Genomic DNA, 26,817 nt, shown 5'->3' on the forward strand with positions numbered 1-26,817 from the left:
AATACGTAAATCAAGAAAATAGATCACTTATCATTAACTACTTAGCAGTGATGGTTCCTGAAGAGTGAAATAGTATGAATTTTCCATTTAAATCTGTATTAACTTCCAACTTCCACCACAATATAGAGCCAAAAATCATAGTAAAAGAAGAATCAAATCTGTTTATAATCAGACCTCTTAAAAAGGATTAGCATAATACCCATGCATAGTTATCTAAATCATTTATATACTATGTCAATCATATGTTAGATACAGTCAACTGCAAAACATAGATTAATGTAATATTACATTTGAGAATTTACAGGCTATACAGCCAAGAAATATGGAAGTGTTCCTACGGCAACGTTAACTAGTCCATGTTGCACATTTAAGATATGTAGTATTTTGGTTTACTATTTACACTGATTAAATATATACATTCATTTTCAGAAAACTATATGTACAATTTAGACAAGTTAATGTTGCTCTGAAAATCTTAATGTATATTTATTGGACCTACATGGGAAATAATTTTCCCGTCCCATGAGAATTTGAGATTTCAAAACATTTTCTTATTCCAAATTCAGATGAAAAGTCAAAATTTTAATTTTCACAAACTGATAACCTGTCTTTATTATAACACAATCTATCTAACAAATAACTCATTTGCTTATATAATGGTTGAAATACCACATACTTGGCACTCATATACTACACACTGCATAATTCAAGTAATTATACAGTTAAACTGACTTGTATAAAGTGTAATAAACCGTACTATTAGTGTGATATCATGGTTTTCAGCACTTTTAAAACAGTTTATAGTATGTCATATACAGGGCCCAATTATGCACAAGATTTGCATTGCATCTCTCAAAAATTTGTAATATTTTATGCCGTATAGGTGCTGTTGAGATGTCGGCTGTCATGTTTCTCCGTACACAAAGCACAATACACATTCTAAATTTAGATAATTTATTTTTTCAGATCAAGGAAAACGCCAGAGCCAGATTTGTATATGCAGTCCAGATTCTACTCATTGCTTGAGTAGCACAAAAGAGCCACATCCTGACTGCAAGTGGCTAATTGAGAATTCCTCCAGGGGAGGGAAGGACAGAGGTCTCACCTGGTACAATATTGATGGAGTGACTACTGAAATCTAACTTCTCCCCATCATCTGACTATGTCAGAACTTTGCTACACTTTGCCAATTCTCAGCTGGGTTATGCGTGCATTAGGTTCATAGCCAGTTTACATCAGTTAAAGTCTAAAGCTTAACTAATGCCGGGGCTGGAGCCACTATTTCTTGAGAATCAGAGAGTTAAAACTGACTCCCTGATGGCCCACAGGAGGGGAGATGCAGATCTTGGCACCGAGAAGAATCTAGCCCATAAAGTCCCCATAAGAAGGAAACAGAGACAAAGGCCAAAAGTGGAAGAACTTAGCGCAATACACAATGTGTTAGCATTCTACTGTTCAAAGACGACATATCAGAAGCCTATTAATTAAATAAAATTTATTCCAAACTGTTGCTAGAATAAACAGCACTTTTGAATCTTGGAAAATGATTCTTCAGCAGGGGAACTCTGTCTGCAAGAGACAACAGCAACTGAATTCCTTTATTTACAGTAGTACCTCAAAGATACGGAGACCAGAGTTACGAACGGACCAGTCAACTGGACACCACGTGAAATCAGAAGTAACAAATCAGGGAGCAGCAAAGAAAAAAAAAAAAGCAAATACTGTACTGTGCCTGTATTGCATCTTAAAGGCTGTATTACATCTGGGCTGCCTGTCCCCACCCCCACGCACAGGGCAGCCACTTACAGCAAGACACTGGGGCTGCCAGCCTATGGCAGCTGGAGCCAGCAGAGCAGGAGCAGGGCTGGGGTCTGCGCTGCTTTCACCCCCCCGCCTCGCCAGGAGGGGAATGCACTGTTTTTACTTCTCTCCCCTGGCTGGAAGTGGGACGGGCTGTTTTCACACACACACAAACAGCCCTGCCAGGAGAAGGACAAGCTTGCAAACTCATGCCTGTGCCGAGTAGGGAGCTCAGCTGCTGTTGAAGCCTGGGCTGGAGTGTCGGCTGCTGGATCTGGAGACCAAACTGTGCTTTGTTCAGAGCTACGAACATTTCAGAGTTACGGACAACTTCCATTCCCGAGGTGTCCATAATACTAAGGCTCTATTGTAGTATAACAGTGAAGGTGCAACAAAAATCAATATTTTACATATCCCTACCAATGTGCTTCACAGATGACAGATTGTTTTAGCCCTTATATCCATTACACTTTGGCTTCTTAGCTGAGACTAGCACAGATTATGCCAGTTATTATGGTGGAGGTTTTGCCTGCTATAAATTACAGGGAGACAATGAAGGCCCTCATTCTGTAATACACTATGCACAGGCACGCCATATGGGAACAGATTTCAGAGTAACAGCCGTGTTAGTCTGTATTCTCAAAAAGAAAAGGAGGACTTGTGGCACCTTAGAAACTAACAAATTTATTTGAGCATAAGCTTTCGTGAGCTACAGCTCACTTCATCGGATGCATTCAGTGGAAAATACAGTGGGGAGATTTATATACATAGAGAAAATGAAACAATGGAGCAAGATCCTGTTGCATTCATTACCTAAGACCTGGGTGAACTTCTGGAAACTGACCTTTTGTGCAGAAAAAGAGCTATGGGATACAAATGAGAAGAATACTGAATGTGAATGAATCTGGGAGCACTATCCTAGGAACATTGTTTGAAACAAGATAATAGGACTGAACATTGAAAACAATGCAAAAAAGATCTCCAGCAGTAAGGGGACAAAATCCTTCTGTTCTCTGACCTCAGCCCTATGACATAAGCAAAGAAAAAAAGCTAACACATCTGAGGAATTAGTTTTTAAAAAAATTATTGAAGCCAGGGTGCTGTATCCAGAAAAGTTAAGGGTGATATAAATCTTCTCTTGGCATATTTCGAAGTTCTCTCTGCAACTAAATCTGACAAAGGGTTAATTTGCCCTATATTACAGTTCAGAAAGCCATTTTATTTGTAAAGCTTATACGGTTACTTTTGTTATTAGCTTTACTTTCAACTTTGCAGTATTTGAATTTTGTTTAATGGAAAGGTACTGTGGAAAAGTTTAAAAGGGGTCAAGTGGTCATCTATCTGACCTGTGGCCAAATTCAGCCCTGGTGCAAATAGGTGCAGTGCCACTGCATCAATGAAGTTGCATTTAGAAATACAGAAATGTAGGATTGCAAGGAACTATCTAGTCCAGCCTGCTGTGCTAAGGCAGGACCAAGTATACCTATACCATCCCCAACACGTGTTTGCCTACCCTTTTTTAAAAAACCTCCAGTGATGGGGATTCCACAACCTCCCTTTGAATCCTATTCCAGTGCTTAATTATCCTTATAGTTAGAAAGTTTTTCCTAATATCTCACCTAAATTTCCCTTGCAGCAGATTATGCTCATTACTTCTTCTCTTACATTCAGTGGACATGAAGAACAACTGATCACCATCCTCTTTGTAACAACCCTTTACATGTATGAAAACTTATCAGGTCCTCCACGCAGTCTTCTTTTCCCAATATTAACCATGCCCAGTGGTTTTTTAAAGCTTTCCTCACAGGTCAGGTTTTCTAAACCTTTTTCATTTTTATAGCTCTCCTCTCGACTTTCTCCAGTGTGTATCTTTCTTAAAGTGTGGCACCAAAATCTGGACACAGTACTCCAGTTGAAGCCTCACCAGTGAGGAGTAGAGCAGGTCAATTACCTCACATATTTTACATACAACACTACTGCTAATACACCCCATAATGGTATTAGCCTTTTTAGCAACTGCATCAGATTGTTGACTTACTCAGTTTGTCGTTCACTATCACAAAGGCTCCATGTTGGTCACGGAGGTAGCGGAAGTCACAGATTCCATGACTTTCCGCAACCTCCGTGACTTCTGCACCAGCCAGTGTGGCTGGCCCTGGGGCCAGCTGCTCAGGTGGCTCTGGGGACAGACATACTGGCCGCTCCTGGAGCAGCTCTCCAGTCAGCCACTCAGGCAGCCCTGCTGCCAGCCGCACCGGCCACTGCTTGAGTGGCCCCAGGGCCAGCTGCACCAGCCGCTGTTTGGGCGGCCCCAGGCAGCTGGCCCAGGGACTACCCAAGCAGTGGTCCCAAGAGCAGCTGCTGCTTGGTGGCCCCTGGCAGCAGTCCCAGGGCAGCTGGAGCAGCTGCTGCTCGGCGGCTGCTGGCAGCTGGCGCCACTGGCCCTGGCCCCCCGCTCCCCGAGCAGCGGGCCAGGAATTTTTGTTTATTGCCCGTGACCTGTCCATGATTTTTACTAAAAATACCCATGACTAAATTGTAGCCTTAACTATAACCCCCAGATACTTTTCACCAGTACTACTGCAAGGTCAGTTATTCTTCATTTTGTATTTGTGCATTTGATTTTTCCTTCCTAAGTGAAGTACTTTGCACTTATCTTTATTGAATTTTATCTTGTTGATTTCAGATCAAGTCTCTAATTCATCAAAGTTGTTTTGAATTCTCATTCAGTCATCCGAAGTGCTAGTACCCCTTCCCAGCTTGGTGTCATCTGCAAACTTTATAAGCATACTCTATTCTCCTCTATCCAATTCATTAATGAAAGTACTAAATAGGGACCCAGGAGAGACTCCTGTGAAACCCCACCAGATAAGTCCTCCTAGTCTGACAGCAAAACATTGATAACTACTCTTAAATACATTGTTTCAACCAATTTTGCATCCACCTTAAAGTAATTTAATCTAGATGAAATTTCCCTAGTTTGCTTATGAGAATATCATGTGGGACTGTATCAAATACTTTACTAAAGTCAAAGTACAACATGTTTGTGCCTTCACCCCTACACACTAGGTCAGTAATCCTGTCGAAGGAAAATAGGTTGGTCTTGCATGATTTATTTTTGACAAATTCATGTTGGCTATTACTTATCACCCGATTACCCTCTAGGTGCTTACAAATTGATTAATAATTTGTTCCAGTATCTTTCCAAGTATCAAAGTTAAGTTCACTAGTCTTTAATTCCCCAGGTCCTCTTTGTTCCCCTTTTTAAAGACAGGTACCTCTTGGACCTCACCCATCCTCCATGAGTTTTCAGAGATAATTGCTAATGGTTCTGAGACGGCTTCAGATAGTTCCTTAAGCCCCTAGAGTGAATTTCATTAGGCTTGGCTGCCTTAACTTGTTTACAGGCTGAATTAGGCATTTAATCTTTTCATTATATTTTTGATATTACAGATTTCTTCTTAATAGGCAGCAGATATAAAACAAACAAAAGGAAGTATTTCCTCACACAACACACAGGCAACCTGTGGAATTCTTTGCCAGAGGATGTTGTAAAGGCCAAGTCTATGACAGGGTTCAAAAATGAATTAGACAAATTCATGGAGGAGAGGCCCATCAATGGTTATTAGGCAGGATGGACAGGGATGGTGTCCCTACCCTCTGTTTGCCAGAAACTGGCAATGCACCACAGGGCATGGGTCACTTGATGGCTACCTGTTCTGTTCATTCCCTCTGGGGCACCTGGCATTGCCCACTGTTGGAAGACAGGATACTGGGCAAGATGGACCTCTGGACTGACCCAGTATGGCCGTTCTTATGTTCTTGTGGTTACTTTACGTAAGACCAAGATGGAACCAGACTCCTGGCATGCAAAATTAAAAAGGTCATACAGAAGTTTTTAAACTAACGGCTAAAAAAAAAAGCTAAAAGGTGTGGACGAGTATGTGGTTTGGATAGAGACATCCCTGAGAGCAGGATTTAGAAAAGGGGATACTCTATATCCTAGAAAGAGCGAAGATCAGACAAAGAGCAGACAAAAAGCATACAAAGTCCTGAAAGAAACTGAAGAGAAACAAACTGTCAAACAAAAAAAGAGTCCCATTCATTTACATCACAAGAAGGCAGACAACTAAATATTGACAAATTTTATAAGTGCTTGTTTACAAATACTAGAAGTCTAAATAAGATGGGTACTTGAGTGCCTGGAACTAAATGAAGATATTGATGTAATAAGCATCACAGAAACTTGGTGGAACAACGATAATTAAGGTTAAGATTCTGTCAGGGTTATTTTTAGTAAAAGTCAGGGACAGGTCACAGGATCCCCCCACTGCCTAGGGCAGCTGAAAGCTGCAGGAGCCACTACCACTCACAGTGGCTCAGAGATCCAGGTCCTCTGCTGCCCAAAAGCTCTGGGGGCCCTCCACCGCCCGCGGCAGCTCCAGAGCTCAGAGCTCCAGATCCCAGAGCTCCAGATCCCTCTGCTGCCTGCAGCAGCTGAAAGCTGCAGGGGCTGCTGCCACTCACAGTGGCTCAGAGCTCCGGGACCCCTGCTTCCCATGGTGGCTGAGAGCTCTGGGAGACCCCTGCCACTTGCAGCGTCTCGGAGCTTCAAGATTGGTGGCTTGGAGCTCTGCCAGCTGGGGCTGAGAGCTCTGGGTCCCCCTGCCACCCATGGTGGCTGGGAGCTTCAGATCCCCCCACTACCCGCGGCAGCTGCGAGCTGCATGGTCTCCTTGCCAGTTGTTGCAGCTCAGAGCTCCAGGTTCCTCCGCAGAGGGGTGGTAGCTGCAGGGGCCCCCACCACTTATGGCGGCTCAGATCTCCAGAGCTCCTGCCGGCTGACAGCTCCAGCCCCGCCGCCCTAGGGCTGAGGTGGAAAATATCATGGAGGTCACAGAAGTCATGGATGCCATGACTTTGATGACATAATCTTAGCCTTAATGATAGTCAGTGGGACATAGTATTACCAGGGTACAAAATATAAAGGAATGAGAGAGTAGGTCATGCTGGTGGGGAAGTAGCACTATATGTGAAAGAAAGCAAGAGTCAAATATTAAATGAATCAAACAGTACAACAGAATCTCTATAGATAGAAATTCCATGCTTGAATAATAAGATTATAGCAGTAAGAATATACAGGTTGAACCTCTCTAGTCCGGCACCCTCTGGACCTTAGTGCTGAACCAGAGAATTTGCCGAGCCATGAAAGGTCAATGCAGACTTCCAGCGGGTCTCCATAGGCGTGGGAAGTAGGGGTGTGGGGGGTGCTGCAGCACCCCCAGGCTTTGCATCCAGCATGGCCCCCCGCCCAGGGGCTCCGATGCCGGCCCCAGGTCCCAGCCACCAGCCCCTCGCCCGGGGTCCCAGCCGCCGGCCCCAGGTCCTCCCCCTCTCTTCCGGAGCTTGAACACCGTGAATCAGCTGTTTGCAGCGCTTCGGAAGCACTGCGAGGGAGGAGGTGGAGTTGGTAAGCGCGGGGCCACTGGCACACAGTGGCAAGGGGGAGGGGAGCAAAAGGGGGAGGCTTGGCGCCAGTAGATGCTCCGCTCCCGCTAATCTTTCCCCATGGGTGTTCCAGCCCCAGAACACCCATGGAGTCGGTGCCTATGCCAGACCATGGATATTGCCAGACCAGGGAGTGCCGGACTAGAGAGGTTCAGCCTGTACTACAGACCACTTGACCAGGATGGTGACACGGTGGCTCTGAAATACTCAGAGATTAGAAAAAAGGAGTACTTGTGGCACCTTAGAGACTAACCAATTTATTTGAACATAAGCTTTCGTGAGCTACAGCTCACTTCATCGGAATGCATCCTTTTCTTTTTGCAAATACAGACTAACACGGCTGCTACTCTGAAACCTGTCAGAGATTAGAAAGGCTACAGAAAACAGAAAACTTAATAATAATGAGGGATTTCAATTATCTCCATATTGACTGAGTACATGTCACCTAAGGATGGGATGCGGAAATAAAATTTCTCAACATCATTCATGACTGTTTCTTGGAACAACTACTCCTGGAACCTACAAAGGGAGAGGGAATTCTTGATTTAGTCCTAAGTGAAGCACAGGATCTGTTCCAAGAGGTGTATACAGCTGAACCGCTCAGTAATAGTGACCATAATGTAATTAAATTTAATATCATTGTAGGGGAGAAAATACTGAAAAAACCCACCACAGTAGCTGTTAACTTCAATAAGGGGAACCATATAAAAATGAGGAAGCCAGTTAAATGTGAATTAAAAGGAAGAGTCACAAGACTGAAATGCCTGCAAGCTGCATGGAAACTATTTTAAAAAACAGTAATAGAGGCTCAAATTAAATGTGTACCTCAAATAAAAATAAAACAGTGAGAGGGCCACAGAAATGCCACCCTGGCTGGAGAAAGTAAAAAGAGACAGTTAGAGACAAAAAGACATCCTTTATAAAATCAGAACTCAAATCCTACTTAGGAAAATAGAAAAGAACATAAACTCTGGCAAGCCAAGTGTAAAATATACAATAAGGTAGAGGAAAAAAGCCAAAAACCAAAAAACCAATCCGAAGAGCAACTAGCCAAAGACATAAAAACTAACAGCACATTTTTTTAAAGTACATCTGAAGGAATAAACCTGCCAAACTATCAGGGGGGTACTGGATGATCCAAGTGCTAAAGGAGCACTCAAGGAAGACAAGGCTGATGTAGAGAAGCTAAATTAATTCTTTGCATCACTCTTCACTGCAGAGGATCTGGGGGTGATTCCCACATATGAGCCATTCTTTTTAGGTGACAAATCTGAGGAACTGTCCCAGACTGATGTGTCAGTAGAGGTAGTTTTGGAATAAACTGATAAATTAAACAGCAATAAGTCACCAGGACTAGAAGGTATTCACCCAATAGTTCTGGACTTCATTCAAACAATAAAATACAACTAAATAGATAAAATTCACCTTTGGGCTAAACTACAGATTGAAAAATATTTATTTAGATTTGTAAAATAACAAAGGTACACCTCTCTCAGTTCAGGGCAACTACACCTGTAATCTCACCCTGTGGTCCAGCAAGGGCAAGTATTCACAGGCTTCCGGCTCCCCAGCCATCAACTCTCTTGGGCAGAGACACGTGCATCTCTCAAACTTGACCAGGGTATTTCCAGGCTGCACAGTTTCCTGCCTACACTGGCAATTCCCCACCAATGCAGATTGCCTCAGCAGGCCTGCTTTCTCTTCTCCTCAGTCTATAAACAGCGTAATTAGCCACAGTTAAGTTACAATACAACTCTTTTTAAGCAAGCACATTTAGTAGTAAAGTAAAAAATCATTTCAGAGAAAATATATTAAAACAATAAAATCAACAACAACACCCTACATGCATGCTAATAAGCTTAACAGAGATCACCCCTAGTTGGTGTCAGTCCTTCCAACCCTTCTCCAAGTATTGGGGCCCTTCTCTTGGACAGAAGGTCCTGTCTGTTTTCCGGAACATAACGAAGCCCCCGAGTCAGCTTAAACTCAGGTTAATTATCTAAAGTCCTTCCTTTGACTTTGGCCTCTGGAGAATCCACTTTGAACTAGCAGGGGCAGCGAGTAATATGGGCCCATGGTACCCATGCTCCAGCAATATTCAGGGCCGAGGGGCCTGGCTCCACCAATGTATGGGGCCGGGTTTCTCCCCCGGCCCTACCTGCTGCCCCCTGTGCGCCTCCCCTGAAGGTCCCCTGCCCCCCGCCTGATGCCCCCATGCGTCTCCCCTGGACCCCACAGCATCCCTGCCTCAAGCGGGCGGCTGTCCCCGGCAGCTATGCGCTGCGCTCCACTCTGCCAACTCCTGGCACCAACTCCCGCCGCAGGGTCCTAGTGCCCCCCCATCCACTAGTGTCAGGGCAGGCTGACCCTGCCCTTCCGCCTTAGATGGACAGACCCTTTCCTTTTCCGGTGGGACCATCCACCAGCACAGGCCCCCCCCCACCTGCAGTCACCGCTCCTGCCCCACACTGGGCAAGGGGCAGCCCCATTCCCTACCCCCAGTGAGGCTACAGTGAGGGGCAGCAGCAGGGGAGGAGGCGCACACGCACCTACCACACCCACCACAGCAGAGGTGAGGGGGCTTCCTGGATCTGACAGGGGCTCTAGGAGCACGTGCAGGGACAGTGGTGTCAGATGAATGTGCTGCCAGGAGTGGAGAAGGGGCCCCTCCCTCGGAGATCGCTGCTGCCAGTGCGGGGGAGGGCTGGAGGGCGTCCTCCTCTCTGGCCCCAGCCCGGAGAAGCCTGCCTGCACCCCAAACTCCTCATACCTGCCCCACCCCAGAGCCCACACCCCCAAGCCAGAGCCTGCACCCCTCTGCACCCCAACCCTCTGCCCCAGCCCTGAGCCCCCTCCTGCACCGTGAACCCCTCATCCCCAGCCCCACCCTGCAGCCCTCCCCTCAGCACCCCAACCCTCTGCCCGAGCCCCTCCCATACCCCAAACCCCTCACATTTTTACATTATTTTAAAACATATATATTGGCTTACAAGGCAGGTGTGTGCACGCGCGCGCGCATGTGTGTGTGGGGGGGGCTTGGACCCGTTTGGGCACTACCAAAAATTATACAAACCTGCTGCCTGCTGGATGTGTTACATCCTGAATGAGTACCCAATCACACTCCACTGTTCTTAGTTCCTTGAGGGCTGTAGTTACTCTCCCGCATGGAATTACATACAATCCCTGGCCCACAATGACACACGCAATACAGTAAGAGCTCCCCAAGATATTGCAGGAAATTGTCATATCTGTCACAACACCTAATCCAAAAGCTCTAGGTGCCCTGCCATTATTTAAAAGTACAAATTATTCAGACTCCAGTCAGCCTTGCCACCATCATCATCCAGGTGTAATAAAACTATTAAGGGCCCAATTCAGCAAATCACTTTAGCATGTGCTTCACTGTAAGCCTGCATTTGAAATCAATATGATTTACACAACATTGTATCGCTTTGATGAAATGGGACCTTAATGATATGATGGGGTTAAGCAGCACAGCAATATCTCAATTCCACCTCAGAGCCTCTCCAAATGGTCCCCAAAATAGACTAGCTTTGTAGCATGTCATGAAAGTTAACAGATTCAGGTTATTCTGGACCAAGTGGGGAAATAAACAAAGGCAAGAGGCCACCTGGAGAACATCCTGCCACAAGCTCTCTCATTGTTATACCAAAGTGTGCCTAGCTCAAGTAACTGCTGACCACAGCTGTGGCAATATTAGCCCAAAAGGAATTTTATTTGAGAAATTTATTAACAACAACAAAAACAGTAGACGGGAAATGGGAATTCAACTTCAAAGCACAGCATGCAGTACATCTATGCACCATTATAAATAGTTGACATTTACAGTTACCTACCATTTTATGCAATCTCTCATTGTCATACAGAATTTAAACATAAAAATAGAATGATAGCAAGATTATGTCAAAATACTCAGAAACTGATCAAAGAGCAATATCTAATATACATACCACCAAGAACTCCTTTTTGTCGACCATCTCATTGCCATCAGTATCAAACATGTTGAAAGCTATTTTAAAACCTGCATGAGGCTCTGCCAGAAAAAGAATACAATTGTCAATTATTTGCAAAAAGTGATGATAAAAGTTTAACCTTTATGAATATAAACTCAATATTTTAGATCAGATCCTCAACTAGTGTATATCAGTATATTTGTGCATATAAACAGTGTATAACTGACTTACAGCAGCTAGGGATCTCACCTTATACATTTGTTTCACTTTCAACATTTCAGAAGCTTAATGCAAACCTCAAAGTTCATAGATTGAAAAAAAAAAGAAAAGAAAGAAAAAGGGTAAAACATCTTGGAGCAGTGGTGGTTTGGTATTGAGGAGGGAGAAGCAATCACACATGGCTATTACCTGTTGTCACCTCCTAGGGGAAGGGCCAATGTTCCTCCCAGTGTCATTGTGGAAATTGAGGCAAAACCCATTCCGTGGGTGGGTGGCGAGGGGCGGGGAGGTTATGTGCTTACAGTATTAGAAGATTTAAGAAAAATATTTTTACAATACTGCTTAATTGAAGTGAGGATCCGTTGTGGCACTGAAGTCCAAAGAGCGATTCTGAAAAGATATATATCTGATTCCACACTTCTGATCTGCAAATTATGTTGATTGGAATGTCAGATAAATAGAGACTACCATATTGCTGGCACAATGCACCTTAATTCAGAGCCAGATTTCCTCAGCAAAAATACACACAGCCAATACATTTGTACAACTTTTGCTAGGAAAGGCATGACCCATCAAAATTAGTTAATAAGCCCCCCACAAAATTATAAGATTTTTGCAATGATGAAATATCATCCAAATTTTAACTTAAAAACTTCTTACCATTCAGTTTTATAAAAACTGGCTTCTACTATCCAGGAACAAGAACTTGCTAAGGACAATACAAGAAACAACATACTGACCAAGGTGAAATCCCTGAACAGCGTTAGGTGAGAAGTGACGGTCCTAAAGACAACCTTATCTTTGTGAAAGAGAGTAAACAGGCTATCTTTTAAAATACCCTACAAATCACTCATTGCTGTCTTTAAAAGCTTTGGAAACAGCCAGAAGAAATGACATCTTAAAAGAATACAGATAAAGACTAGTAAAGATTAAACAATAGAATTCAAAAGCCAGGCTATATTAGAAGCTTATGCAATAAACCTTTTAAAAATCTAGCAATATCGAAGTAAGCAAACAATTTAGTATCCTGTGAATTATGGCAAAAAGAACAAACGGGGCAACCAAATGAAATTTAAGATATCACTCACAGAACAGATTTAACAAGGAAATAGATTTAGAGGATACAAGGAAAAGGGAAATAGGGACTAGGCAACTAACAGAATCTCAAGACAAGGAATAACCAAGAGCTGTAAAGCCTTCTTCTGTTTAGCACTGTATTACTTATGTTAGGTAAATAAAAGGTGACAAACATGCACTCTCCCCCATCCCACTGAGCTCTATTATATTTCAAAAGCCTGGCAATTAAATACAAGGGGACACATTCACCCTATGTATAACTCCACTGACTTTTATAAGACTTAATGTCTCACCTGAGGACAAAGTATCAAATGACTTGGAAATAATACTAAGAGGCTAATAGAACATTTTGGTATACCAAAGTACCAGTAATTTATTAACCAGAGGTTTCAGAGTAGCAGCCGTGTTAGTCTGTATTCGCAAAAAGAAAAGGAGGACTTGTGGCACCTTAGAGATTAACAAATTTATTTGAGCATAAGCTTTCGTGAGGGAAAGGGAAGAAGGAGGATCCTGGGAACTACAGGCCAGTAAGCCTCACCTCAGTCCCCGGAAAAATCATGGGGCAGGTACTCAAGGAATCAATTCTGAAGCACTTAGAGGAGCTTATAGATCAGGAACAGTCAGCATGGATTCACCAAGGGACAGTCATGCCTGACTAATCTAATTGCCTTCTATGACAAGATAACTGGGTCTGTGGATGAAGGGAAAGCAGTGGACGTGTTGTTCCTTGACTTTAGCAAAGCTTTTGACAAGGTCTCCCACGGTATTCTTGCCAGCAAGTTAAAGAAGTATGGGCTGGATGAATGGACTATAAGGTGGATAGAAAGCTGGCTAGATTGTCGGGCTCAACGGGTAGTGATCAATGGCTCCATGTCTAGTTGGCAGCCGGTATCAAGTGGAGTACCCCAAGGGTCGGTCCTCGGGCCAGTTTTGTTCAATATCTTCATAAATGATCTGGAGGATGGTGTGGATTGCACCCTCAGCAAGTTTGCAGATGACACTAAACTAGGAGGAGAGGTAGATACGCTGGAGGGTAGGGATAGGATACAGAGGGACCTAGACAAATTGGAGGATTGGGCCAAAAGAAATCTGATGAGGTTCAACAAGGACAAGTGCAGAGTCCTGCACTTAGGACGGAAGAATCCCATGCACCGCTACAGACTAGGGACCGAATGGCTAGGCAGCAGTTCTGCAGAAAAGGACCTAGGGGTTACAGTGGACGAGAAGCTGGATATGAGTCAATAGTGTGCCCTTGTTGCCAAGAAGGCCACTGGCATTTTGGGCTGTATAAGTAGGGGCATTGCCAGCAGATTGAGGGACGAGATCGTTCCCCTCTATTCGACATCAGTGAGGCCTCATCTGGAGTACTGTGTCCAGTTTTGGGCCCCACATTACAATAAGGATGTGGAAAAATTGGAGAGAGTCCAGCGGAGGGCAACAAAAATGATTAGGGGACTAGAACACATGAGTTATGAGGAGAGGCTGAGGGAACTGGGGATGTTTAGTCTACGGAAGAGAAGAATGAGGGGAGGTTTGATAGCTGCTTTCAACTACCTGAAAGGGGGTTCCAAAGAGGATGGCTCTACACTGTTCTCAGTGGTAGCAGATGACAGAACAAGGAGTAATGGTCTCAAGTTGCAGTGGGGGAGATTTAGGTTGGATATTAGGAAAAACTTTTTCACTAGGAGCGTGGTGAAACACTGGAATGCGTTACCTAGGGAGGTGGTGGAATCTCCTTCCTTAGAAGTTTTTAAAGTCAGGCTTGACAAAGCCCTGGCTGGGATGATTTAATTGGGGATCGATCCTGCTTTGAGCAGGGGGTTGGACTAGATGACCTCCTGAGGTCCCTTCCCACCCTGATATTCTATGATTCTATGAGCTACAGCTCACTTCATCGGATGCATTCAGCTGTAGCTCACAAAAGCTTATGCTCAAATAAATTTGTTAGTCTCTAAGGTGCCACAAGTCCTCCTTTTCTTTTTATTAACCAGAGAGGCTCAGAGAATTATGAATACCATTTCCTTTCAACTTCTAAATGCCAAGGCAGCACTAGAGAAAAAATGATGACTAAGATGTTAAATGAATCCTTCAGAGAATTTTCCAATATGATTTTCCTTTTAAAATATCAAATGACATTTTTATTAAAGTGACTGGCCAAAAGTTTGGGTAGAAAAAAAATAGATCTCCCACTGATTAAAGAGATGCTGCTATGTGCCCTTGGTCAGGTCTTAATGCTACCAACTAAAACAATCCATACTCATGTTCCCTGATATTGGCAAGAGGAACAGTTGACAAGCCGATTCTATGATTTAAAGCACAGTCCTATGGCCATATATTCCATGTCTCTAAAAGGTATGCAATGTTTGCATTTACTCCACATGTACACCATTATTCTAGTAGGTCCTTTTGAGCACTTGGAAGGAAAAGTTGAAAACCCAGTCATATTAGCCTGAACTCCAAAGCTTATTACATTATTCAATTTAGTAATAATTTCTTGCCTTTACTTGTGGCCCTATGCAATGATGGACCAAAGCCCGCTTCTTACTCTACCATAGTTACATAAAAATGGCATCAGCTGATAACCTCAGTTGTTTGGATTTCGAAAATTCCAGTTTAACGTCTAACATTCGGACAATTGAACTATTTTGTCCTTCAGTCAAAAAATGGGTAAGGCACCTCCCACTTCACTTCTTACCTATAATAAAGAATCTCATTTTTGGTCAGACATTAGTCCATTTTATGGATATTATTTGTAATGGAAAAAAAATTCAGCCAAAATATTCTAGAGCAAGGGTAGTCAACAGGGGGACTGTGGGAAAAATCCAGATCACTAGAGGCTTTTGACCAGACCACAAAGCTCTGGGGGAGCTGTGAGCAGTTAGTGTGTGTGTGGGGTGTAGTGCAGGCAGAGGAGTGACTGGCTGTGTTCTGGTGGGCTTGGAGGAGCTGGCTGCTGGGGCTGACTCATAACTGGGGGGCAAGTGCTGCCCTGCCCTCCCTAAATGGAGCCCCGCCAGGTACGCCGGAGCTTAGAGCTTCAGCCCCTGCTGGGAAGCGCTGGGGCTTCAGTCCCTGCCGGGCACACTAGGGTTCGGGTCTTCAGTGCCCCCGCCGAGTTACAAGTCAGTGCCAGGCGCCTGTCGGGCCGCTGCTGTCTGCACTGGGTGCCTTCCAGGGCTACATTTAGGGAGGTCTGTGATCATAGAAAAAGGGTTCCTCAGCAAATAGTACCTCAGGCAGTCCATAGACCACTTCACTGCCACGACCTCTTTCTCAATGATGGATACAACTTTCTCCCTGGAGAACAGCTTTTAGCTTATGTAGAGTATGGGGTTTTCTTCTCCCTTAACTTCTTATGAAAGAAGAGCCTCTAGCTCTACATCTGAGGTATCAGTTTCTCATATAAACCTCTTTGAAAAGTCTGGATTAAAAAGAACTGGGTTCTGACACACACAATCCTGTGTATATGATTCCATGCTTACACTTGAGAATTCTTGCATGAAATGCCCAAATAAATGAAGCACTGTTGTGGTTCTTGTGTTTGATTTTTAAATTCCAATAGATGACAGTTTTAAAAGCCTATTATTTGAAGTTAACAAAACTTCTAAAACTAGTTCGTAAATCTTTAATTTACAAATCTAAAATCTCAAACAATTGTGTTAGTTATGGAAAATCTATACTATACATAATTGACTCTAGTACAATCAAACAATTAAACCTTCTACATTCTTCTATATTGTTTTCCCAGGTGGAAGACAAAACAAATATTTAATTTTGTTAGTGTTTGTTGTTTACCAATAAATATTTGGCTCAGTTTTAACAGATTTTCTAAAACTATGTAAGCGGATATCATATATAGATTGAAAAATAATATTTACAATTTATTATCTCTCTCCATCTTCAGAAGTCCTTTATAAACTTTAATAAATTTATCTAACAATTATGCAGCAATTTCAGAGGACTGAGATTATACACTACAAACTGATGTTCAATTCATCTGATAATCCTTAATCTCTCATTTTCAGTAAAGGGTGCCCATGTAATACAACACTTTAAGTGAAACGTTACGAGATTACCCTGGGATAATACAGTGACCAAGTTATATGGAAAAGATGGATGTGATTTTTTCCCATATAATTTATATAATTTTTAAGTGAACATAAAATATTCTAATGTATAGCAATAAATTCAGAATCACAAAATTGCAGTGAGTTTTTTTCAGAATACTTACTTGTTAAGATACAAAGGAGAAACAGATATTCTGTGTAGGAAATCAAACCTAGAGACAAAAAAAGTGTCATGTCATATCAACTCTAATGAGCCTTCATTTGTCAAGCTTGAAAAATTAGAGGTTTTCTTTACACATATATACATTACAGCTGAGCAAAATTGTTCAGATGAAACTATTTTTCAGTCAGAAAGCAGATTTAGGTTGACTGAAACATTTTGCGAATTCATGTATATTCCAGCAAATTGTTTCAGTCAAAACAAAAAAAAGAGAACATTTTTCCAAAAAGTCAAAATGAATCATTTCAACATTAACAAAACGAAATCTTTTTTCAGGCAAGATTTCACACAGGGATCTAGGCATTATTCACAAAAATGGAAGTAGGGGCACTGTCATCCCCCTTATAACCTTTAGTGCAATGGGTAGGGTACTCATTTGGGATGTGGGAGACCCAGGTTCAAATCTCCACTCCAGAGCAGGGATTTGAACCCAGATCTTCACTCCTTCTAGGTAAGTACCCTAACAACCAGGCTACTGGGAATTCTAAAGGGGGTCTCCCTCGCTCTGTCCTGTTGAAGCTGTTCCACTTTCTATAAAATACTTGAACAGTCATTGAGGGGGGAGAGCAAAAATGAATGACTCTATAGCCTTGTGCTCAGGACACTCACCTGGGAGGGAGAACACCTACATTCCAATTCTTGCTCCAATGAATATTTATTTATACAAAATGGAACAGCTTCAAAAGAAAAGATTGAGAGAGCCCCACACTAGAATAGGCAGCCAATAGCCTGGTGGTTTAGGCACTCTGCTCCAGACCTAGGCTGTCCACATTCAAGGTGATTGCGTTAACTACTGGACGAATGGTTATAAATCACCTCCTCCTGTTTTCCAAATGTAGCCCTTCATTTTCTTTATCTTTTAGAACAAGTTAAAAATACCCAAAAGGTTTTGTTCAATGTGAGCTTACTTTTTGATATTTTGGAACTGTCAGAAAACTAAAATCTCTCTCTTTCTCTCACCAGCGGAGAGTGGTTTGTAGTCCAGGTAAGTTGTTCTACAAATACACTGCAGCCTTACTACTAAAACACTAGGTTAAACATATATTAGTCTCATCCCTTGAAAGTAATGTGCATGATGCATTACACCAAGTTTTTCCAAAACCCCAACCATGACACATGGAAGTATCTTATGGTAGGTTTCAGAGTAGCAGCCGTGTTAATCTGTATCCATAAAAAGAAAAGGAGTACTTACAGCACCTTAGAGACTAACAAATTTGTTAGTCTCGAAGGTGCCGCAAGTACTCCTTTTCTTTTTATCTTATGGTAGTATACAAAGGTTTCACATTACAATTAAAACTGTGTTCTCTCCTGATGTCATCTTTAAATTTGTTTAAGCTTGGGTCATAATTTTACTGAATGTTAGTACACATATCTAGTTAGGAATTTTGCTTCTCACATTGCTTAACAATACACAGATTTTAGTATTTGGCTGCCTCTGTGTATACATACATACACTCTAATTATGCTTTGAAGTTTACATTCAACTCTTATTAGATGAGCTTATACATTTTAATTAAATAAAAAGAAAAGGAGTACTTGTGGCACCTTAGAGATTAACAAATTTATTTGAGCATAAGCTTTCGTGAGCTACAGCTCACTTCATCGGATGCATCCTTTTCTTTTTGCAGATACAGACTAACATGGCTGCTATTCTGAAACCTTTAATTAAATATTGATTTTTAAGGCTTTGTTAAAAATTGAAGTGTAATGTCAGAACTATTTACCAATTTAGATATATATGAAGCACCTATTCTAGGCCTCTCAATACTTCTGCGATACTTTAAAAATCCAATCACAAAAAATTTTGAACTGGTTCAAACTGCAGAAAATAATTGATCAGGCTTGAACCCAACATCCGTATTATACACTCATTACCACAAATTGCGCTCCTTCTTCCCCAAAAGCCTGGGTAAATAGATAATCTTGCAGAATGCCCAGAAGGTCAGTGAATTAGGGATATTCTGGACTCTTTTCAAAATGGGCTGCTTAAGGAATAATTACTGCCTTGAGGGTCTACTGGAAAGGCTTCAGTTCCATTAATCTTTAATGGCAGACCACCAAAACTGGTCCCTAGTCCCCAACATGATAGGAAGGGCACTATCTCAAAAAACACAGGAATTATGAGTTGGTCTAGAATATTAGCCAAACTCCAAGGGTGAGATTTTTTCAAGTTGCAGGTGCCTAGTGGGATTTTCAAAAGTGCCTAGACAGCTAACTCCCATTTATTTCAATGCAAGTTAATCACCTATGTGTTCCTGAAAATCCCATTAATCTCCTATCTGCATCTTTAGGTGCCTACATACCTTTAAAAAATCTAGCCCTAAATGACTAACTTCCAGTCCCAAACCAAAAACTAGACTATCTGTGAGCACTGAACCAGGAACCACCTGGAATTTCTTCATGGTCATCATAGTGGCTGTGAAATCCAAAGCTCATTCCAACAATTTGTCATCCATACACATGTTAAAATCACTGATTGCTATTAGCCTTGGTACCTCCAAGGTGGGTCAGCAACTCACACGGATAATTTGCAGCACATCAGCTGGTTCTCCTGAACTTATGCCAACTTAAATGCATCCTGGGAATAGCACAAAATGAACATATTGTAATTAATCTAGCCTGGGTGCAGGAAACTTCCAGCTTTTCAGGCTCCATACAAAAATCATGCAGAGTAGATCTTCACCTGTCTTTTTTAGGCTAATACTGTACAGAATACCTCGCTTGACCCAACTGTGCCCAAACCGGTAAAATGGTAACATCCAGCCACGTTTTGCTAATACAGGCAAGCCTGGGGGGCAAAAATCCTAATTAAATCATGGACTGTTGAAATTCACTGATCTTCCACCTATCAGCATGAAGCTAAAACTGGGATTTTTGTCCTTAACTATAGGTAAAACCAGTGAAACAGAAATTATGCATTTTGACCTCACAAGGTATTTTTCTGACTTGTCTCCTCCCATACATGAATATAGGAACGGAGGAATCCAAACACCCACAATTAATTCTTTGCATACAATACTACCATATTCCCTACACATAGCAACATTTTTCAACTCTGTTGGCCCTCTGCAGTGATTATTGAGTGGTCATAGCTGCCACACCTCAATACTAGCCTGCATTGAAGATCCTTTGTCTACAAAGCCAAACTAAGAAGACTATTCACTCTCCCAAACACCTTTACCAATAACATCCCAAAACCTCACAGCCATTACCTTCAGAATCACTCCCTAAATATTCTCCTGTACAACAGGCCATTTATCCTAAATAATCCTACACCCAGGCCATTTATCCTAAAAGGGCAACGCTTCCATGATGGATATGTCTCCTCCCCTCAAAAAACAAGAAAAAATACCCAGATCATTTTGGTCTTCCTACTGAGGCTGGAATGTGGGGATGATGTAAAAGGAAGGCAGTTGATTAAGCTATCATTTAATCACACCAAACCACCTATCCATCCCCCAAATGAACCCTTACACACCCGTAAATTCACTAAATTTGAACCTCTTTCCTCTCCGACCCTAGCCCAACCCCTAATTTCAGAAAATAAAATAAACAAACATATTTAATTCTTCCCCCTCTTCCTCAGTCTAAATGGAAATCCCTGGAGTAAACCTTCTGCTGACGCTGGTGGTTGTTGTGGTGCAGCTAAAGTAGGGAAGGCTTCTAAGCAGTTCTAATACTAATTTATAAGGAAAATGGATAGTATCTCACTCCCGCCACCCCCACAAAATTGTGGATTTGTAAACAAAATGTAGCTGCTTCTGCTAGCATTTCAAGTTTAAAAGCAGTTACCCGAATAATAAATACAATCATGTATTCTGCCTTGTGTCATCTAGATTTTGTACAGTACCTCAGAAACTGAGAATTACTGTTATGTGTCAAAGACCAGTTCCAATTTTTCATTAGGTCTGTGACTACTTGGAAGGTCAGCTACCTAGAGATCAAATGAAGCTGAGATATAGATAAAGGGATGTAAAACATGCTTGAGTAATCAGTCAAATGTAAAAAATTATTTTACAGATTGTTTTTCAGTGTTTGATAATAAAGTGTTTTCAGTGTTTCTTTGTTGTAAAATAAAGGAAGGAAGAGCAACTGTCAAGTAGTATGTCAGCAGACATGAAGGGAGCTATCTAGGAGGCCTTGAAAGCATTCCCTCCTTTTGTTTGTACTAGTATATTGCAACCTATGGACAGATAGTTCTGGTTGACTGCCCTGAGTGTTATGGGAGAAAGATTCTGGAATGACTATAGCTCAGAAAGAAGGGATAACTTGAAGACCACATAGAAGGTGCAGAGGTCACTTGAGGTGAAAACGATTGAAATAAAAAGCCCTGGACCATATCCTTAGTTGGTGTAAATTGGTGTAGCTGAACTGACTTCAATGAAGCTCTACCAAAATACACCAGCTGAGGACCTGCCCATCTACATACTTTATATCAAAATGCATACATTGTAGCAATAAAGCCTAATAGAGAGACAGTGTGAACTAGGAGATTAAGACTGGATTGGGACTCTGGCGATCTCGATTCTATTCCTATCTCTGCCTTTGGCATGTCATCTCTCTGCCTCTCACATTCCCTATCTATAAAATGGAGACAATGATACCACTTTTGTAGAGTACTTTGAACCTACTAATTAAAAGCACTGTTATTATTCTACCACTTTGCTCCAATTTTACACCATAATTTTATTAATTTCAATTGACTCTCACTGGCAGAAAACTGGAATAAGACACTGGTGAATCAGATGCAGAAATTTTAGAGATATTTGTATTACACAATTCACAAAGCTTATTATTGGATACACTTTTTAATGGAGAATATTTTTAGAAGAGTTATTTATATTGCATATGTGATTGCCTACTATATGGTAATGTTTACATTATTTAGAGCATATCTGTATCTTTTAAAAGTAGAGTCACATCAACAACTATTAATAGAACATATAATGTAATTCTCAATTGATATGAAGATTATTTTATTATCAAATATTGATAAGAAACAAGCACCTTTGTGCTTTCTCCCATGCTGCCCCATGCTTGGGAGGATCTGCCTGTAAGTATCCACAAAGCTACTTCACTATATTCCTTCAAATCTCTTCTTTAAAATCTCCTTTGCTGTGATGCCATAAAAAAACTTGACAATGCCCAGGCCACTAGTGTGCTGAGACCACTACCTATCATGCCAAATGTAACAGAGCCCTCAGAGGGTCAGGTGGTTTACTGGGTAGCACACACAGTATTGCCTCTCAGCAGGAAAGCCTTTCAGTCCAGTTCCTCACCCAAGGATGGGTTTGGCTTCCCCTCAGGTTTGCAATGTCCTTGCCCTTTTCTTATCAGACATGGAGTAAGAGTGGCATGTCGCTTGTGCCCCCTCCTGCAGCAGTGGAAGTAGGTAGGGGAGCCTGGGTCCTCTCACTCCACCGGGCTCTGAACTAGGGCCCTATGAGAGTCAGTAGTGTCCAGCATCCTGCAGTGCCCTCGGAGTTACCCTCCCTCGGTCACTTCCTACCATCTGTCTCCCCCCAGAGCTCCCAGTCCAATATAAGGTAACAAAAGAAAAAGAAAAAAACAAACAAAAACTAAACCTTAAGCCCCAACTGGGCTCAGTATGCAGTCCTGTTCCTCAAAGGGAGGCTTCTTTGGCACCCTTGTCCAGGAAGGTCTATCTTCCTCCCCAGCCTCCCACTTCTGAGCTGAATTTCTCCCTTTAAGCTTGCTCTGCAGGTCTGGAGGGGAGGGGCTACCTGGGTCCAGTATTATCCTTTAACTCCCTTGGAGCCAGTGTGGGGTTTGTCCACCCCTTCACACCAACCAATACAATCTCATTGTTTCCTTGTACTCCCCTGTCTCTATCTACCTATGGTCTCTTGTCTTATACTTAGATTGCAAACGTTTTGAGGTCAGAACTGCCTTTTTGTTCTGTCTTGTACTGGGTCTACCCTACATAAAATAATTCAGCCTGGGAATAACAGTAAAATATGTCAAGATCATGATAGTTAAGAACTGCTGTAGATGTTTAGATAAGATGGTTTAGAAATGCTTTAAGATTTTATTTTCAGTGAACAATTCAATCTACACCTGTACAAAATAAAAATAGGGAGATCACACCTTTGCAGGTTATTGCATTTTTATACTGTATATTTGGTTGTGATATAAAGTATTTCCTTGGATTCAGTGTCAGTACTTAGCAAACTAGACCATAATTCATGGCACATTCAACAAAAGGAAATAGGCATTTTACAGAAGAATGTCATAACTTTTTTGAGATAAGTCTCTTATATCAACATAAACCAAAAGGGGACAATCTGACCTAAACAAATATCTTGAGTTACAGAAATAAGAGAAAGTCATGAGAAAGTAATTAAGGGCCCAATTCACAAAGGAACTTAGGCATTGCAGTGCTCAGCATTGCAACACCTAACCTGTAGGTGCCCTGGAAATCACTGGAAACCACAAACCCTGAGTTGAGTTAGGCACCTAGTCTCCCTATACAATGCATGGGCAGAGGTAGGCACTCGAGAATGGGATCTATAAAAGACATTATGCTAGGCTGGGAGCTGCCTAGGATAACCAATGGGAGATGCCAATGAAGGGGGTTTGTCCTCATCTCCACCCATCTCATGGAGTTAGGTACCCAAGTCCAATCTGCTTGCGATCCACAGCCAGGAGTCAAGTGCATAAACTGGTTTCAGAGTAACAGCCGTGTTAGTCTGTATTTGCAAAAAGAAAAGGAGTACTTGTGGCACCTTAGAGACTAACCAATTTATTTGAACATAAGCTTTCGTGAGCTACAGCTCACTTCATCGGATGCATCTGATGAAGTGAGCTGTAGCTCACGAAAGCTTATGCTCAAATAAATTGGTTAGTCTCTAAGGTGCCACAAGTACTCCTTTTCTAAGTGCATAAACTGTTTCTTGCAAAAAGAGCAGCACACACTCCTAACACCACATGAGGACAACCAGTAGTCATCCTCCATTATAACATTTAGCCTAGTTGTTAGGGAACCCACTTGTGATGTAAGATCCTTGTTCAATCCCCCCGTCCCCTGATGAGAAGAAGGGATTTGAACAGGGAATCTCCCACCTCTCAGGTCTTAACTACTAGAATATGGGGTAGTTTCATACAGGTCTCTCAATTACGCTTGTTGAAGCTGTTCCTCTTTGTATTAAAAAATTATATATATGTAGGGCCAGAGAGAGAATGAGAATGACTCTATGGTCCAGTAATGAGGGTACTCAGCTGAGAGGTGGGAATGCCCAGTTGAATCTCTTCTCATCAGGCAGATGGGAAGCTGAATCAGCATCTCCCACATTCCAGGTAAATACCCTAACCTGATGGGAAAAGGTTATAAGAAAGGCCTCCTCCCTTCCCCGCCTGGCTTGTTTTGTGTGGCGTTAGGCAGCTCAGATCCTGCTTCTGGATCGGGCGCTGCAGGCAAAATACATGGGGCAACATCTATCTCTTCTGGTTTGAGGATCAAGTTAGGGTTTAAGTATGAGATAGGCACCCAGACACCTGCCCAAGGCAGCAATGCACATGCCCAGAGGCAGAAACTTAGATGCCTAGGGAACTTTTTCTTGCAAAATGTAAACATTGAATGAGTTCAGGCACCAGCTGAGTGAACAAAAGGGAGCAGACAAAGATAAAGTTGGTCATAAGGATACAGATAGAAAGCTTTCAAATTAGGTACTGAGGGCCAGTTTTTAAAGGTAGTTAGGTGCCTTGTTTTCAATGAGAGTTAGGCACAGGTGTTTTTGAAACATGTTTTGAACTCACCCTGAGTTACCAACTCAGAAAGCTAGTTTCACAGATAAGAACATAAAAACATGAGAGCTGTCGTACTAGGTCACACAGTGGGCAGTACCAGAGCTTCCAGGGGAGTATACAGAACAGGGCAATTATGGAGCGATCCACCCTGTCTTGCCTCCTGGCTTGTGGCAGTCAGAGGCTTAGGGCTGCCCTGAGCATGGGGTTGTATCTTGACTATTTTGGTTAATAGCCATTGATGAACCTGTCCTCCATGAACTTTTCTAGTTCTTTTTTTAACCCATCTATATTTTTGATCATCACAACATCCCATAGCAATGAGCTCCACAGGTTAATTGTGCGTTGTGTGAAAAAATACTTTCTCTTGTCTGTATTAAACCTCCTGCCTATTAATTTAATCGAGTGACCCTTATTGCCATGATAATAGATGCAGCCAAATAATAGCACTGCCACTCCAGTAATTTTTTTAAAGACACTTACAATAAACTCAAAAAGATTTTTTCTCCCTTCTTCCTCCATCGTTTTGTAGCCAGACCATCTCACTGACCCACCCACAACACCCTTCTCTCCAATCCCTCAAAGGCCCCTGCATTGTTGTAATTTTCCCTCTAGCAAATGAGACCTACACAAAGTTCCCTGTGGAAAAACATCCACCATAAGAAGTTGCTAGAAAGGGAGGCAATACTTTTTCAATCAGTGATTACAGTGCCTCCACAATGCTCCCAGTCCAAAAGCAGGTGACTGCTTAAAAAATACTCCAATCTGTGCATGTAGGTACTGGGAAGGATTGAACATTATTGTGCATACCTGAAGTCAGATTTTAGTCTGAACCAAAAAATAAAACCAATGGAAAAATGAAAAATAGCAGAACTGGAATTTAAAAGGCCAAAAAAAACAACTGTATGTGTTCCTCTCCCATTAGTAATTAAAGTGTCATTTAGCATTCAATTTAGTCAAACTTTTAATTAAATAATTCCTTTATATTTTACTTCATACCTTTTCTAAATCGAAGGTACATCTGATGTAGATATCCAGTTTTGCACCTTGTATCATATATGAGGTACATGGAAATAATTTAATATTACTTTCATGTGAACTGCACAAGAACTTCTCAGCCTAACAAAGTAGTTCCATCGTAAGGTATCTTTTAATAAAGGATAGGTCACCAAAAACAAAAGTGTTGCTGGAATTCTGCAACAGCCCTGCATGAAGGAGACATACTTAAGGACTGAAGAGTAACACAGTTAAAATATATAAATAAATATATGGTTTTAACAAATGTTATGTGAAGAGTGAGAAAGGTGATTCCTATTGTTAAATATTTAAAATTTGAACCCTAATTTGAGCCCTAGTTCTTACAGAGTCTTTACTTATGTATGAATATTTTTCAATGGACTAAGGCATATGTAATAAATAAATAATAGTTATACCTCATGTAGTGCTTTTCATCAGTAGAGCTCAAAGCATTTTCCAATATTGGATTTTTACAGAACGAAAAACTGAAGCACAGTCACTTTGCCCAATGTCTCAACTGGAAATGGAACCCAGATCTCCTGAGTCCTAGCACATCGTTCTAAGCACATAACTTGACATCACTGAACCAGTGTTTATAAACAGTCTAAAAATGGAATGTTTGTGTTTTACTTAGATGATCTAAAACTCATATTTTTATGGAGCCAAATTCGTCATAGCAGAAAGCAAACTATGGTAATTTCTCTTGCAAGCATAACATATTTATAAGGTGCACACCAAACTTCAAGGAAGCTATTTTTTTTCTCTTGAGGAGTCTAAAAACTCCACAGGAGAGAGGTAATCTATAGCTCCATAACTTTACAGGATTAGGCTGCACAAGAGCTACATAGAGGACAGGTTTCACTGCAACTTTATACATGCTAAGTGTACTTGCTACATACTCTCTAGTTTTGAATTATCCTAAAGTTAATACAAATGGACTTAGGTACAGTAACTCCACATTTAATGTCGTCCCGGTTAATGTTGTTTCGTTGTTATGTTGCTGATCTATTAGAGAACATAGTCATTTAAAGTTGCGCAATGTTTGCTTATAACGTTGTTTGGTTGTGGGGGCTTGGAACCAGGGTGGGCCTGCAGACCCCCTATCAGCTCCCATCCACCCTCCCCAGCGTCTCCCACCTACCCCGCAGGTCAGCAACTCCCCCCTCCCTCC

General features: G+C 41.8%; 1 protein-coding gene across 8 annotated transcripts in view; it reads right to left on the reverse strand.

The window, feature by feature from the left end:
• Positions 1-26,817, reverse strand: part of MICU3 (mitochondrial calcium uptake family member 3) — a 149,307-nt gene that overhangs the window by 51,449 nt on the left and 71,041 nt on the right. For all 8 annotated transcript variants that reach the window (XM_073341941.1, XM_073341937.1, XM_073341940.1 and 5 more), the window contains exons 5-6: positions 16,810-16,857; positions 11,280-11,362 (exon numbers count right to left, since the gene is read on the reverse strand). In XM_073341941.1, the coding sequence (XP_073198042.1) occupies positions 11,280-11,362; positions 16,810-16,857 (131 nt within the window). The remainder of the gene's footprint in view (positions 1-11,279; positions 11,363-16,809; positions 16,858-26,817) is intronic.

Source organism: Lepidochelys kempii, chromosome 4 (genome assembly GCF_965140265.1).
Source record: "Lepidochelys kempii isolate rLepKem1 chromosome 4, rLepKem1.hap2, whole genome shotgun sequence".
Classification (NCBI taxonomy): Eukaryota; Metazoa; Chordata; order Testudines; family Cheloniidae; genus Lepidochelys; species Lepidochelys kempii.